Source organism: Ciconia boyciana, chromosome 10, assembly GCF_034638445.1.
Source record: "Ciconia boyciana chromosome 10, ASM3463844v1, whole genome shotgun sequence".
Classification (NCBI taxonomy): Eukaryota; Metazoa; Chordata; class Aves; order Ciconiiformes; family Ciconiidae; genus Ciconia; species Ciconia boyciana.
Window position 1 is genome coordinate 36,277,910 of NC_132943.1, and position 16,395 is coordinate 36,294,304.

At 39.2% G+C, this 16,395-nt stretch overlaps 1 protein-coding gene across 2 annotated transcripts in view; it reads right to left on the reverse strand.

Moving 5' to 3' along the window:
- Nucleotides 1-2,527: 2,527 nt before the first annotated feature.
- The window catches only part of COL3A1 (collagen type III alpha 1 chain), a 53,640-nt gene continuing 39,772 nt past the window's right edge, over nucleotides 2,528-16,395 (reverse strand). For both annotated transcript variants that reach the window (XM_072874141.1, XM_072874140.1), the window contains 19 exons: nucleotides 15,348-15,401; nucleotides 15,190-15,243; nucleotides 14,533-14,586; nucleotides 14,088-14,195; nucleotides 13,861-13,914; nucleotides 13,309-13,362; nucleotides 11,749-11,910; nucleotides 11,515-11,622; nucleotides 10,605-10,712; nucleotides 10,124-10,177; nucleotides 9,840-9,947; nucleotides 8,712-8,765; nucleotides 8,494-8,601; nucleotides 7,169-7,222; nucleotides 6,842-6,949; nucleotides 5,887-6,166; nucleotides 5,188-5,375; nucleotides 4,757-4,999; nucleotides 2,528-3,691 (listed from right to left, as the gene is read on the reverse strand). In XM_072874141.1, the coding sequence (XP_072730242.1) occupies nucleotides 3,545-3,691; nucleotides 4,757-4,999; nucleotides 5,188-5,375; nucleotides 5,887-6,166; nucleotides 6,842-6,949; nucleotides 7,169-7,222; nucleotides 8,494-8,601; nucleotides 8,712-8,765; nucleotides 9,840-9,947; nucleotides 10,124-10,177; nucleotides 10,605-10,712; nucleotides 11,515-11,622; nucleotides 11,749-11,910; nucleotides 13,309-13,362; nucleotides 13,861-13,914; nucleotides 14,088-14,195; nucleotides 14,533-14,586; nucleotides 15,190-15,243; nucleotides 15,348-15,401 (2,100 nt within the window). In that variant the 3' untranslated portion in view covers nucleotides 2,528-3,544. The remainder of the gene's footprint in view (nucleotides 3,692-4,756; nucleotides 5,000-5,187; nucleotides 5,376-5,886; nucleotides 6,167-6,841; nucleotides 6,950-7,168; nucleotides 7,223-8,493; nucleotides 8,602-8,711; nucleotides 8,766-9,839; nucleotides 9,948-10,123; nucleotides 10,178-10,604; nucleotides 10,713-11,514; nucleotides 11,623-11,748; nucleotides 11,911-13,308; nucleotides 13,363-13,860; nucleotides 13,915-14,087; nucleotides 14,196-14,532; nucleotides 14,587-15,189; nucleotides 15,244-15,347; nucleotides 15,402-16,395) is intronic.

A 16,395-nucleotide genomic window follows, 5' to 3' on the forward strand; every position in this document is an offset into this window, starting at 1 on the left:
ACAATAGTCAGGGAGTCCACGTTCACCAGAAGAAAAGCTCTGTTGTCCTGTGAAAGAGCTACACCTTTAGGTGATAATCTCCAATTAATTGGAAAGGTGAAGTGCCACGGAAATATTAAAACCTAAATCCATGATATCTTAAAGCTGTTGGTGTGATCCTGGAAACTCTTTTGAGGCAGGGTTTTTTGGTGTTTTGTTTTGTTTCTTTTCTTGCTTTCCCCAAAGAGCCATAGTAATGTGGTGCTATGAAGCGTACAAATATCAACTGATGTAACATGGGACTGAATAAGAAGCTGTGAATCAGAATGAAAAATTTCTTATATCAATCTTATTACTGTGTGGGCAGCTTCTTTCCTTGTTTGTTCGTGCCTCTCTTTCAACTTCATGCCTCTCTTTCAGCTGTGTAGACTACACTATTATGTTTTTTTCTTTTCTCCAATACAACTTTAAATTTATATGCCAAAGAAGGAAGATGGGCTTGAATATGTGCCTAAAAATCAACTTAGAGTTTGAAAGCAGGTGTTGGTGTTTCCATACAGCCTTAAAAGACCTCTATTAGTTACCTGTGTGAAAGGGGGTTATTCCCAGAAGTGCTGTAGTCTGTGAACTGGATGTGCTGCTGTAAAACAGTGAGTAACGGTGCTGCTAGCCTGAAAGAGTCAGGTAAGATTTTTTTTTTTTTTTTAATTATATTTCCTATGTAAAATAAAAACTAGAGCTTTTTGCAGGCTGATACAGTAAATCAGAGTAATGAAATAGGATTAGAATCTAAATCTTTCAAAGGCTAGCCTTATTTTCTAAGCTAATTCTTGTTTATTAACCTGATCTGTTTCATATTTCTATTATCTCATCTCAAAGACCTTCCTGTAAAAGTATGGAAGTATCAGAATCATTGTGGCTTAATAAGTGACCCTCTGAAAAAAATGAAAGTATTTGGATCAAGTAAATTACTTTGTGGTGGTCTTGGCTATTTCTTTGTGTTTTCTGCAAATGTTCCAGTAATCATCTTTCATTAGGAGAAACTATTAATCAAAGACTTGATGACTATATGTTTTCTTTAGGGAAAAAAAAAAAAAAAAGCCCCCAAACCTTCAGTTTCAAGGTTGAGTAATTGCTGCCAGTCATTCACTCAGCCACAGTAGTACTGGAGATTACAGAGGATATTTTTTTTCTGCCTGGGGATTAAGAACAGGTTTTTCCAGTGCATTTTTCCACCAGACAGCATTCTTACCAGCTGCTTTCATAAAATTTCAACTCCAATCAAAAGATTTCCTACCATCTATGGTGCATCTATGGTATGGCATTATGTCAGATTAATATTATTACGTACATGTAATTCTCATCTTCCATAAATGGTAGCTATTTTCACCGTAAAATGAGGAGGTTTCCTGCAAAAGCCAGTATTTTTTATGAATTGTTGGCACTATTCTTTTATGCTGCATGAAGTACAGTCATGCCTGTGTAGATACTGCATTTGTGCTGTTAAGGTCTCCCCAGACCCTCACTATTCTGCTTCTGCATGGGCATGTCCAAATTCTATGATGCCAGAGCAGGGCAGTGTCTTGGCTCAGACTCAGATCTGGTGAGGTTTCTGAAAAAGCAGTATTTCTCTGCCCAGTTTTACAGCTTGATCCAATCCAGAAAGTATTTGCAGAGGATGCATGATCCATAACTATCAATAAGAACTTTTAAGAATGTGAATTTTTTTCTCCCTCATTTTTTGTGTCTGACCTTGTTGTAGAGGATCCTTACTGACCCTGGGCTGTGGAGCAACGCGTGGCGGTGTGGTAATGAGGTGGGGGCAGGCTCTGTATCTTCCTTCACAGGAAAGACCGAGTGGCAGCTATCAGCACCTACCTCTGGGAGAGGTTTCACAGCCTGGATTCTGGTGTGCGGCTAAGTTCCTGCTTCTGGCCTGAGGCTCAGGCACCGCCAAACTCCTGCGGTAATTGCATCTCCTTGAATTTTTGCTAAGGTCTGGGGATGACTTAGGTGTGCAGCTCCAATAGCCATAAAAAATATCAAGATGCTTAGATCGTCAGCTTCATCAAACTGCTAGTGCCGCTAGCCTGCACTGTAGGGAGACCCTTAGGCCATTTATTTAAGCTGCCATCTGAAAGGATAGTAGCCTATGACTGCCTATTTATTTAGACTGAGGCAGGGTTTTTTCTGCGGGGGAGGGAGAATTAAGCTCTTTTATTTCCTCCAAACTGATCTGCCTAGGTACATGGGCACTGTTTTGGATCTTGCTGACAGAGCTGAATCCACACTGATACTCAGAGAAGCTCACCATGCTTGAAAAAATGAGCCACTGGATGGAGAGGAGTGGAAGAAGTAAGAAAAAATGTTGTAGTATCATGCTATAAACTGCATCCCTTAGGATTACCAAGTTTTCCTTCAAACAAATTACTTTAGAAAAATCAGTTAAAGTGGTACCAGAGTTGTGTCCTGCCTTATTCATTTGTTTGAAGAAAGAGATACAAGTAGCAAAATTAAAAAAAGAGAGTCAGTTTTATGAAACAACAAGGAGTTTTATTAAGATATTTTATTATGTGTCTCTGTAAGGAATAGACCAACAACCATATAAAAGCTTACAAAGATGGTTAACCTTCAACACTATAAATGTGTTAACGTGACAGAAGAAGTTCACAATTTTGCATCTTTTTTGACTTTTACAGAGTGAAGGGAGAAAGTTCTCAGCTATGACATGCCAATGATGATCTTTGACAGGAGACATTTACAATTGCTTTAAATCCTTTACTTTTTTTTCTTTTTTTAGCAAGTCAATAACCCTGACTTGCAGAGTTAGGAGTGAAAAATACATTAGCACCATCATATTAGTCTTTTACACTTCCCTAATTTTAGTGGTCTTGACCAGCAATGACAGGAAAGTAGAGAAGCACCTTTGATAACAGAATACAATCCAACAATAAAATTATGGTGACTACTGACATTAAGGTTTTAAACTCTTAAAATACACTGTACTTCTTCACAGCTAATCAGTACAGAAATAGACAATTTTGTACCAAATTATTCCACTGAATTGACCAATGGGTCCAATGTGTTTGTTTTGATTGATTTGACTGATTTTTCGTTTGAGTCATCAGACACATCCCAGTTTCTGTCCATGTTGAGGTAGTTGAAACAGGGAGGTCTTTCTAGCTTTATGGACTGCATCTTAGAAAGAAGGGTAAACTTTGGTACTGGGAGCAATCAGTGCTTTGTAAATTGGCTAACATTCAACTAATAGAACACAGTGTTGTTTTATTAAGTGTTGAAGTTGTATTATAGCACCACGGAGACATGTTTTGAAGATGGAATTTGGTAAAAAAAAAAAATAGAGCAAAAAAGCATTTTTACTGTACTTTGTGTAATAGCGAAAAAATAACCCTTGATATCAAATTGATTTTTCCCCCAGAAATTTTGTTAATAAATAACTGGGATACAGATGGTCACCTGTACTAGCTGACAAGGCTAAAACAAAGGAGCACAGTTGGAGTGTGAATCTGTTTGCTGGGGTTTCAGAAAGAGCAGGCTCTTTGATTTATAAGAAGCAGACCGGGCCAATGTCCACGCCAAATTCCTGATCAGGACCACCAATATCTATGGGTGCAATATCAACCACAGGCAACCTCATTGTCTTGCGCGTTCTGTATTCAAAGACTGTTTTACCCCATTCACCAGTGTGTTTCTGTGAAGTTAAAAAGAACAGAAAAAAAAATATACCATGTTAGAGAAATCAGTGTTGGGCTATGTGAAAGTTCTCCTAGAGTATACTGGATTTCATACTTTCTCTTTCCATACTAATGTGTCCCTCTCAACACCAGGAAAACTGGTTGCAGTCTGTGTAGAAATGAACATGTCGATAGACATTCTTCATTTCTGGGCCTTTTATGTGAGGTCTTGTGGGTTTGTAGACCTTGCGGCTCAGAAGGGATGGGATCCCTGATGGACAGTAGAGTACTCTGGAGCAGTACTAGTGCCCTAACTTAGGACTGAAATGTGCTCTGCATGCTGGGAGATGGTACAAACAGCTACGCTGTTTGGAAAGTGGTTTGGGCCTCAGGAAGAAGTGACAGCAGTAATGAGGTAGCTCTTCATGTTTGTGTTAAAGAAATGGCCACAAAGTGGCTGCAAAGTAGATGTGTTCACGCATGCTTAAATGGCAGGTCTGCCATCTATGTCAGTGTGTGTTGTGCTTTTGGGACCTTAAACAGCAGGAGGGAGAAATTGTGGATGGTGTTACGGTGTTTTGTATCAAAGGCTGCAGATGGTCCCAGACCAGCATGCTCATCGATGTTACTGCTCCTCTCCAGTACTTTCTGCTGCAGCGAGCAAGGCACAGTGAAGCAATGTTGCACCTGCGAAATGACTGTGTTTGCTCCTTCCCATAATTATAGCCCACGCTTGAATCAGCTAGCCTTGATTTTTTGTATGACTACGATGATTCCTACTACTCTTAGTTTTAGCGTTGACATGGGATGGATCAAAACTTGGGCACTGTGACTTCACTGACTTTGATTCTAAAGCGAGGAGATCCATTTAAATCTGTGCTTTACAGGTGAGTGCACCTCACTTTCTACAGTTGCTACAGGAGTGATGCTTCTGGTGTACAGAATCTAAATTTCCCCAATTAGGTGTAACTGTGTCCTTTCCTGACCCAGGTCAGGCAAAGCGCTCTCTTCCTTTATTATGGGTCTAGTCCTCTAGAGGGAATTATTTATTAAACTACCACACTAAAGTCTTGTTTACTTACAGTACAGCCATCTTCCAGAACAGCATATGTGAATTTGCTGTTTCCTTCAGCCTTGATCTCACTTTCCATAGAGCTCATCAGTTTCAGAGCTTTTTTAACATTTCCACTAGCTTGATCCATGTAGGCAATGCTGTTCTTGCAGTGGTAGGTGATGTTCTGGGAGGCGCGGCTGGAGAGGATGCGGAGGAAGGCCAGCTGAACTTCTGAGATATCCTCTGGAAGCTCAGGATCTCCATAGCTGAACTGCAGAGTACAACACATAACCAACAGTTTTTGTTTAATCATGTCTTAGGGACAGTCCATATAGTTATCATTTTACACACTAAATGTTTACCTTAGTTTAATTTCAGGATTATTTATTAGTATGTTGCGAGGTACATGAGGACAATATGTGTACTCCTTTTGGGCTGTTAACTGTGGTAATTTCTTACCTGGAAGCCTCCATTCATAGATTCTCCAAACCAAATGTGTTTCTTTCCACTGCTTTCGCTAGTCCACCAGTTTTTCCTTGGCACAGTGCTGGGGTTAGCATTGAGGCATGTCTCACCAGTTTCCATATTACAGTATACTTTAATAGCATCCATCTTGCAGCCTTGGTTAGGATCAATCCAGTACTCTCCTAGAAGTAAAAAAAAAATGTTAAGGGGCTTAATATATTCAGAGAAGAATCTGACTGCATGATGGTGAAGCTTATTTCTATGCCAGATTCCTGAGCCAAAATTAGGAAGCATATTAACTTTGACAGAAGAGATGCCACAGAAAATAAGATGATAAAAAATGAGTTAATGTGAATACTGTAATATGACTGACATTTGAAATAAATATAGAAATTATACTTGTCATGTGTTTTTTTTTTCCATAAAATTATTTAAACAAATGTTCACTTATAAGCATGTAAGGAGTGGAGTTGAAGTCAATCTATGCATACTGTGTAAATGCATAGTAAATTAAAGTTTAAAATTATTATTACATTTCTCATCTTTATGATGACATTTGTTTAAAAAAAACACACATTTTTATAGCAGATCTCTGCATTTAAATACTCAAAGACAATAGCATTCATTTAAAAAAAAAAACCAAACAACAAATCAAGATCTGCTACCACTGGTGAAAATAAAAACCTAACATACCACTCTTGAGCTCAGGATGGCAGAATTTCAGATCTCTGCAGTTACGAGCTGGATTCTTCTGTGACCCGTCAGGACTAATTATGTTTTCAATCTGCTTATTAATTGATTTCATCGAAGACATGATGTCACCCAGATTGATATCATTTTCTTTTGGCTCATCTCGATATTCATACCCATAGCCCACTGGACCTTTTTCACCAGCACCCAGGCTACCCACACCACCACAACATGGACCAGGAGGACCAGAAGGACCAGGAAGACCAGGCTGGCCTGGTGGACCCTAAAAAAATAGTGAACATAGCGCTGAGTAGAGATCAACAGGTTAAAACTAAAAGTCTGCATGGGCCCTAATCTTAAAAAATGAGAATCCTCACAGAAATATTTAATTTACTTATTCATTAAATAATGGCATTTGTTATGTATAAACATCTGTTAGACTTTCCAGGCCTTTATTTTCCTAAAATTGGAATTTTCTTTTCCTAATTTTGTCAAGCTGTGACTGTCCTTCTTCTGTCTGGGCTTTGAGAAGGAGAAGGTATGCTTTCCACCAAAATCCAGAGAATAACCGTTTCTTGGCTTCAGAAGAAGTGACTATGCCAATGACCTTTGCAGTGCTGGCCTCTCTAGAGGAGTCTAGGAAACCTGCTTCATAGCTTCCAAGACCCAAAGGGAGTCTGTGCTCTGAAGTGAAGAGGAGATCCTGCCTTCCCATTGTACACGGAAAAGTCAATGATTATCTGAGACTAACACAATGCCCAGTGCATCAATAGTTACGCTGAACTACAAATGATCTGTATTTGCTTGGATTTAGCCTTGATAACTAGGTACCTCCTACCACAAACTCTGTCCATGAAGTACAGAATTTTCTGAGGGAGATATTTAAATGGGAGAGCACCCTATGTTTCATGAATAATCCCTGAAGGTTTGTTTGTTTGAGTGTGCACAATTTACTTACTGCAGGGCCACTTTCACCTCTGTTACCACGGGGGCCAGGAGGACCAATTGGACCAGGATAGCCACTTCTACCATCTTTTCCAGGCGGCCCAGCTGGTCCTGCGGGACCCTAGAACAATGTTGAACACAAATAATACGGTCAAAATAGTTTACCAGATAATCTCAAATTCAGAATACTTTGTGAGAGATTTCAAACATTTCTGTACCATTTATCAAGTGTCTTTGTTCAGGTGTTGCCTGTTAAGATGGCCAATTTAAATTTTGTTTGTTTTTAAAAATCCAGTCTGAATCTTCCTTCCAGTTACACTAAGGAAGGAGTTTTTCTTACCCTTGCACCTGAAGCTCCTGGACTTCCAATGGCACCTTGTGGACCCAGGGGACCCTATGAAGAAAAGATAAGCAAGTCAGTCATACACCTCCCAGTAATATTTTGTGTCTAGCTGGATGTACCTTAAAGAGAGACATTGAAACATCTTTAAGATTATATGAAACACATCCTTATAAAAAGCCTATGTCAGATATGAGAAAGAATGGTTGCCATTCTTTAACCAGAAAAAAATATCAAATGTTCGCTATATGAAAAAGTACTAGTGATGCAATATCATCCAAAATGCAAGAAAGCCAAGTGACATCAACGAGCTTTGGCTGAAATCTTGTATTCATAAGAATACATAGCTATAGGCTCAAAATGCTGCATATTACCATAAAATCATATTACCAGTAAAGTTATTTAAATAATTTGACAAATACTCATGTTTTCAAATGCATTAAAAAAAAAATTGCTCTACGTATGCACCACAAAGACCTAAGCCATATGGTTATGGCTTTATCATCTTGCTGACATAGTGTAAATGAGAATTTATCAGACCTTTTTTTACTCATAAGTGAGGCAACAGGTTATATTGTGTTGTTAAATAGGTTGGTATTGGTGACATTTATAGTTAACACTTCCATCTTTTTGCCATCATTGGTAGATTAACTAGGTGAGTTTTGGTTCCTTGATTCTCACTTGTATCATGAATGCTACTAATAGTTCTTTTCAGTATAAATCCCTCTTAAAATTTTTACTTGTCATAAACACCTAGGGCATGTCTATTACCCTTCAATTCTTTTAGCCATTAAGAACTACATTCAAAATGGAAATGCATGTTTACAATTCAGTAGTTTACAAAGTTTACAGTTTCGTGCCCATTTTGGCCTAATATTAATTACTGCAAAAGATGCATGACAGAAGAGAGGTCTTTGGACTCTGAGTAGCTTTTTCATGGATTTAGATGTCTGTCTAGCATAGATTTCTAATAGGCAAGTATTTCAACCCCTATTTCTATCTATCTCTTACAATTCAATCAGGAATGGCCTATATAAATGAATGGAAAAAGTGCTTGTTCCAGGCAAAGGCAGACATGTAGCTGAAAGGGATTTTAGCAAACCTAGCTTTAGGTCCTAGCAGCTTCTTCCAGTTCTTCATTAACACTTATTTCAGGGTGATTCAGGGAATCTGGACTTTTGAACATGTTTGACAACCAAATTACATGGGTTCTTTATACTTTTTTTCTTCCCTCAGTAAATTAGTTAAGGCTAACTAGTTACCTGGGACCCAAACCACAGGAACTAAAACCAGCTGTAATTCCCAATCCAATGCAAAATACTCACAGGAGGACCAGGGAGACCAGGGGTACCAGGAAATCCTCTATGACCTTTTATGCCGGTACTGCCTCTTTCACCAGTTTCACCTTTATCACCACGAGGACCTTGAGGACCCTTTAAGAGTAGATTTGCAGTAAAAGGAATATATAAAGAAATAAGAAAAATGCCCAAATAACAGAAAATAGTGAATGTATGATATCACAAATACTTTAAATATGACTTACAGCAGGACCTCGAGCACCAGCAGGACCAGGAGAGCCAGGAGGGCCAGGTGGACCCTGTGACACAATAAGAATAAGACGGCATGGATCACTTGGAGTTGACTAGACCGCCTTTTTATTTCCAGATAAGCAGTATGTTCAAAGCCAGCAGCTGTTTGGAAACAAGGGGAAGCTCCACACACACACACTATAATCAGCAAGAATTCTGATTCTATTTCTGATTAGAAACTATAACTTGATTCTAGTCTCAAGGAGAGTTTATAGCCCATTGCCCTCCTTAAGTAGGTGAAGCTGGTTATATACTTCTAGATAATCTGATCCAGGACTCTTGGTAACAGAGATTAAAGACAACCTCACATCCCACAGCTGCTTGTTACCAGATGTTTTAAAGCCTGATCTTACACATGTAAACAAAAAAACCTGTAAATTCTGTAGTCTCTGGACTAAAAATACAACATGTTCATTACTTTTTCTAACACAAAGCCATTGTTAGCAGCGGGATTACAGTTGTTGCGTTAGCTTTGAGGCTATTGCTGCAGCGAACGCACTCTCACCTTGGCACCTGGCATACTGGCTGGATGGCTCGGGCCACGCAGACCTGGCAAACCTGTGCTACCCCGGCCACCAACGATGCCTTGAGGACCTAGTCAGTTCGTTTTTCCACTAATGTTATTCTTACTCAGCTGCTTGTAGGCACTGATGCATACCACATGCACTAGACCCCTTCTTCATTTTGTGAGGTGCTCAGTGCTCAAGCTGTGCTAGTGTCAGCACTTCTCAGAAATAACTTGAAGACTTCCAAAGTTACTTCCTTAGTTTAAATAAATAACATAACTTGTGCTGCATGAGGACCAGACGGGATGGAAATTAAGATGGGGTCTGGTGGGATGGTGTGCTTTTTGGCATCCTGAGCAGTATGTGGATTTTGAGCTTAATTTATATTAGTTATCAGGAACGTAAACTGTGAAGTCTTTCCCCTTAATATTCTTATAAAAGAGGTCCTCCATGACAAGAAAATATGACAGTAACAAATGTATGACTCTTCCAAACTTCCACATTATTACAGCATGAAATGGACTTTGCATAGGAAAGGTATGTAAATAAGCAGTAAGCTATTTACTTTGGTCTTACCTGGAATCCTCTTTCACCTGCTTTTCCAGGTGCACCGCTGCTACCGGCAGGTCCAGGCTGACCAGGAGGTCCTGGAGGGCCAGGAGAGCCACTTTCACCACGGTCACCCTGCAGATAGTCACATTTAATGGGATAAAGAAATTTAAGAACTACAACGTAAAGAGTATATTCAGCGGATCACAAGACATTCAAGGAACAAGTTACATAGCGCAGACCTAGCTATGTATATTGTCATCTCTACAAAACATTTATTTGGCAATCTAAAGATATTGGTGATTCCTTACTTTGCCTCCTGGGGATCCATCACGTCCAGGCAAGCCATCTGAGCCAGGGTTACCCTGGGGGAAAAAAAAAAAAAAAAAAAAAGATTGGTACAGTTTGTTCATAAGCTGGATGATGAATAGACAGCTTGTTTTCCAGTAAGCTTAAATAATGCTCATCAAAGAAAGAGAAAGTTTTGAAGAGGGAAGAGTTCCTGGAGGTGGAGGGGCCCATAAAAGATCTATCAGTCCTGCATTATTTTGTCAGCATACAGGCAGTGCGGTCTCTTGTTCAGTTCTAAGTGAGACAGAGATGTGGTCCACAGGTAGTAAAAGCTATAGCAGAGTCAGCAGGCTACACCACCTTACATGAGGATGTAATCTGCCCAGGCCCCTGTGCATCAGGCACTTGAGGGAGGCTTTGTGAACCTTAAATCATATTTACTCCCCAAGTCCCCTGTTTGTAACTCATAAGCTAGCAGGAAGGTCTAACACATCCACTCACATCTCTGCCAGGCTCTCCAGGTAAGCCTCTTTGTCCCATAGGACCTTGTGCACCAGGAGCACCGCGTTCTCCTGGGACACCATTGACGCCTGGTTTACCATCTTCACCCTGAACAAAAAGGGAAATGATTTTGTTGCAGATGAGGTGCTTATGAAATGCCATTGTATTATACATCTTTAATTAAATATGCAGTGATTATGAAGGAGACCTAATAAAGTGAAGGGCCAGTGTGACTTTGGTGACTGTGAATACTCAAAATAAGAAAATGAGAAACTTGGCCAAACTGGTTTCTTTTCATCACTAGTAATATTCATGAAAGGCCATTGAACCCAAGGAACATTCCTGATTGTTTTGTTGACTAAGAAATAATAAATGGGTGTCTCTTCTTATGTGCCCAAAAACAATAGCCAAAGCAGTTAACAAAAAAATGCTGGTCCATCACAATATTAGCGATAAAATACAAACCAAGCCTCACACCACCTTTTCTGGAGGGAGGTGAAAGTATTTTCCTGTTTGGGTCATAATATTTAAGCAAGAAACATATTGAGAATTAAGCAAAGATAAACAACTTGTGGTAGGTGAAACTATAACTCGATTCTAGTCTCAAGGAGAGTTTATAGCCCATTGCCCTCCTTAAGTAGGTGAAGCTGGTTATATACTTCTAGATAATCTGATCCAGGACTCTTGGTAACAGAGATTAAAGACAACCTCACATCCCACAGCTGCTTGTTACCAGATGTTTTAAAGCCTGATCTTACACATGTAAACAAAAATAACTGTAAATTCTGTAGTCTCTGGACTAAAAATACAACATGTTCATTGCTGTTTCTAACACAAAGCTATCGTTAGCAGCGGGATTACAGTCGTTGCGTTAGCTTTGAGGCTATTGCTGCAGTGAACGCACTCTCACCTTGGCACCTGGCATACCGGCTGGACCGCTCGGGCCACGCAGACCTGGCAAACCTGTGCTACCCCGGCCACCAACGATGCCTTGAGGACCTATTTCTCCTGGTGCCCCCTGTTTAGGAAAAGGACAGATCAGTCAATGCTGAGGATCTTCAACGTTCAATAGGTGGCTTCTTATTCTTGACAAACATAATCCCTGTCAATTAGTATAATGGTCCATGGCTGCACGTGTACTTACCCTTTCTCCTCGTGAGCCTGGTGGCCCTTTTTCGCCTGGTGGGCCAGGCTCACCTCTTGCTCCAACAGGTCCTGGACTGCCAGGAGAACCAGCGCTACCAGGGGGTCCGGGAGGCCCATCCTTGCCTGCAGGCCCTGCATTACCAGGGGGACCTGGACTACCCTAAAAGGAATTTTAAAGAGAAGAGTGTGAGCTGTGTTATCTGAAACAGTAGCACACGCCTACTGGTGTTGATCTTTCTCATGAAAGCCAGCCAGGCTTGATTCATTGCCTGAAGGTGGATTTAGGGTCCAACCTCTATGCACCCAAATCTGATCTGGTCTTATAAAGAGAATCCTTTCGCCTACCACTTTCAAACCTGATTTTTTGTTCTCCCTACTGCCTGGACATACAGTTTGCATAATACAACACCTGCATGGTTTGGATGCCCAGTGTTTGTAATGCATCCAACACAGGATACACGTTCCTTACCCAGGGGTCTGCCACAGAAATTTGAAATAGTTGCAGACCCCACTGATTTCTTGAATCACTCATGCCAGATACCTTTAAGGTGGTGTCTTGGACACGTGCAGAATGAAATGTCTTTCATTAAAACTCTTAGCTTGGCCAATCAATGGAAAGAATTACGTTGACTTTAACAATACCTTAAATAAAATCCTACTTTTTCTTTTTATTCAGCATAGTCTAATTTGCATCTATCTGTAACTATAAGAAAGAAAATAAACATCTGCTTATTCAAATATAAAAGTTTTCTTACTTTATACCTCAGTTACCATACAACAAAGGATAACATCATTTTGATTTTAAAATAGGTAAATCCATTGTATTCCTTGTATTTTCTTATTTTTTAAAGAATAAAAAAATCAGAATCTAATTTTTACTATGCGAGTCAAAAGTAGGTGCATGTTGAACATGCAAGGATATTATGAATCAGCTTTTCTTTACATGCAGATATTGTATAAAATACTGGCATTAGCTGATGCATCAACATACGTTTTTATAATAGGGCACAGCAGACTGGTAGATTAAACTTCAGCTGTAGGCCATATCATAAGAGAGAAAATTTGCCACAAGAACCTTTACAAACTCCTCTGTCCCAAGTTAATTAAATGCCATTTCATTCTACAGGCAACTAAAAAAAATTCTCAACAGTGATCTACAAAATGTAGTTTTGAAAATGCACACCAATTCAAGATCCTGAATTCAATATTTCTTGCATCATAAAAGAGCAAGAGAGAAGACAGGATGTCTGCCACCAACAGAAACACTCAAGGGCCTGATCCAGGAGAAGGACTCCACTAACTCTGATGGGCTTTGGAAAGCAAACCATAATAGAAGGAGTATCAAGACAGTAAGTGAATGAATTGCTATTCCATATGAAATAAGAGGAGAGTAAACTCTCTTTTGCAGAAGTTTTTCCTTAAGTCTAATCATCATATTCAGGGTGGTTTTGCTTATGTTATATTCATGTCAAGGTACACACGGCTTAATTTAGTTTAATATATGTCCAAATATATCCACAAGGTAAGAATAAAAGAAAAGGAGGATAAGACAACTTACATTGCTACCAGGGGGACCGGGTAGACCACGAGCACCAGGGAAACCAGCAGCACCCTATAAGAGATCAATACTTTTAGTTGACATTTTTTGAAGCTTGGAAAAACATGAACAAATTTATTTTTATACAACAGCTGACTTTGAATTATATTTAGCTGTTTTGCTTAAAACCTGAATTAAATGTCCTGGAACTGAAGAAGTTCACTTTTTTCTTTTTTTTTGGCAAGAGAAGGTCCCATATGTACCTCAAAGGTGGACTAATAGGCTCTGAGAAACTTGGCAAAGATGGCATGTAAATCTAATAACTGTTGAGATAAGCCATTTTATAGCTTTGGGTCATTGTGCCAAAAGCTGTTTTGGCACCTTACTTATATTAAAATCAATGTAGTCCAGATCACTGAGCACCTCAACTTTAATTACTCCTTCTGCCTTCTGGAACACTTCAATTATTCTTGAACTGCAGATATTAAAGTCACTGAAGGTCTTGTTTTTCATTTACATCACGTTTGTTGTGATAGAGTAATTTATCAGTGACTAAGTCAAAGAGATACTCACAGGGCCTCCAGGAGACCCACGATCTCCTTTTATTCCTTGGGGACCAGGTGGACCCTACATGGAAGAAAACAGATAAAGCAAATTATTTGATAAATAGATTAAAATTATAGGAAGTGTCATTAAGTTTCAGGCAGTTCAAATGCTTGCACTTGGGCCCAGCCGCCTTGAGGCTGAGGGATAACTGAAGAAACCTTTCTTTGTAGCAATGAGGAACAGCAAAAACTTACTGGTGCACCAGGACCACCTTGTGGACCTGCAGCTCCAGGGGGTCCAGCCTCTCCTCTTAGACCAGGTGCACCTCTTTCTCCTTTCCCACCAGGTTCCCCATTTTGGCCCTGTAGAAAAATTATATTGTTACATTATGACTCAAAAAATGCAGATGATATCACTGTGATGAGAAACCCTATCCAGATACTCTTCTGAAGGGAATTTAAATATTAAATTAAATGTGAATGCAGTTGAACTCTACTGATCTACCAGTACAGGAAGGGAAGGATAAACAAATGTTGCTCTGTGTGTGCCTGAGTACAGAAAGAGTAGCAAATGAATCAAATGTATGTAGCAGGTACATATATTGAAGTGGTTACAACAAGCTTTTCTGAGATGTGGATGAACTTAGAGAAACTAAAAACTGATCATCACATTCAATTGCTTTTAAGTATTTATACTTACTGGAGCTCCAGGGAAGCCAGCAGGTCCAGGAAGACCTTGTTCTCCTCGTTCACCCTGTAGAAAACAACATGTCAGCAATGGAAGATGTTAGAAAGATAGGCTTCACTTTACAAGCTAGAGAACACTCCAATGAATGCCACTGAAGTTTCTTTGTCTTATCAGCCTTTGGAGGAAAACAAGCCAACCCAAAACAACAGTTGCTCTTGAGCTCTAAAAACAACTGTTCAGGAATTATCTGATAATTATCTAAAGTGTGACAAACTAATCTCAGTATAAACCCTGAGCACAATCCATGGTGTTCCCCAGATCCAACTGAGATCCAAATGTGCTGTTTTATTAATCTAAAATATAAATATAAGAATAAGAGTATTTTTAAAAGTTTACTTAACTGTAAGACAACATGGAAACAACTATTGCTCACACTCTTGCCCTGACCTGTCACCGCAGCCCTTTGACCCCTTTACAGTGCTCAAAGCACTGATTTTCTGAAGTCCTTAGCACCTGTAAATCTCAAGAGTCAACAGGAGCCGAATGTGCTTAGTTTATTTTGAACTCAAGCCATGTCTGTTCCTGATAGGGTACGTGCAACACTGATGTCTATATGAGGCTAGAGGAGCCATGGTAAAGTTATACTGGAAGAAAAGTACTATTACTTACAGGACCACCACGGGAACCAATTGGCCCTGGGGCACCTGGTGGACCAGTCTCTCCCTGTAAAGAACAAGAATGATTACTAGGTGTTTTTCTTCTTCCCATGAGACAGCCACCAGTGTGACTGTTTACAGTATCAAATATCATTACAGAGGATGCTTTACCTTATCTCCAGGCGGGCCAGCAGGACCAGGAGGGCCGATGGGACCCACATTACCCTAAAAAATTAGAAAACAATATATTCTGTATCAAAATATGACAATGTTAATTCCTCTATTTTGATCAATAGCATTTATGTTTCAGTGTAAACAGGTTGCTAAAGATATTTAAATGGAAGTAAGTCTACAATGCCAGTGTGTTGTTGCACACTACGTTTTGGAGTGACACTCTGAGATCACACCATTTTCCGATGTGAGAGATCTCCAATTGATTTATCCTCTTTTTTTTTTTTTTCCCACCATCTAAACCTAATCCAAAATCACCTGCATTTAATAGGTCTCTTTCAATGGTAGACAATAAAAGTTATCCATTGCCCTAACTTTTCATATAGATAATTGGTCCCTATTTCTTCAGTATATGTTCAACATCTCTTGATTAGCTTCCCAACTTTTTTCTTTCTTGAGAATTTAATGTGTACCTGATGGTTTGAAATACATTTTTTATATTTCCTCCAACTCATACAAGCTGCATTTTTATATTTGTCATCCCTCATTATTTTGATGTATATATGCTTGCATGTAGTCATTAGATATATGTACATATTTCAAGTGTCTATTTTATGTGTATACGCTATACAGATGTATAAATATATCATATATAGTAACCTGTAGAAGTATTCTGTATGAGAATACTTACTCTCATGATGTCTTTTTGTGCTTCATTATAACCAGCATTTTCCTCATCAGTCAGCTAGGTTTAGGAAGCTAGTAACATTTTCTCTACTTTTGTATTGGTGCTTTCCCTCCAAAACATTGTCCCAATTAATTGTAATCTTCTGCTTGCAAAAAATTCTATTATATCTACCCAAGCGGCTTTAATCACAAAAACTAGTATTAAGTCTAATTTAGTTTATAAAAACAGATCTGCACTGCCAGAATGAAATACAATGGGATTACTACTTTACCTCTCCTAGACAGTATTTATTCACTGTAAATTTACTCATGTTCTAAGTGTGGACTATGTGAATCTAATTGATAAACTGTTAGGTGTTTA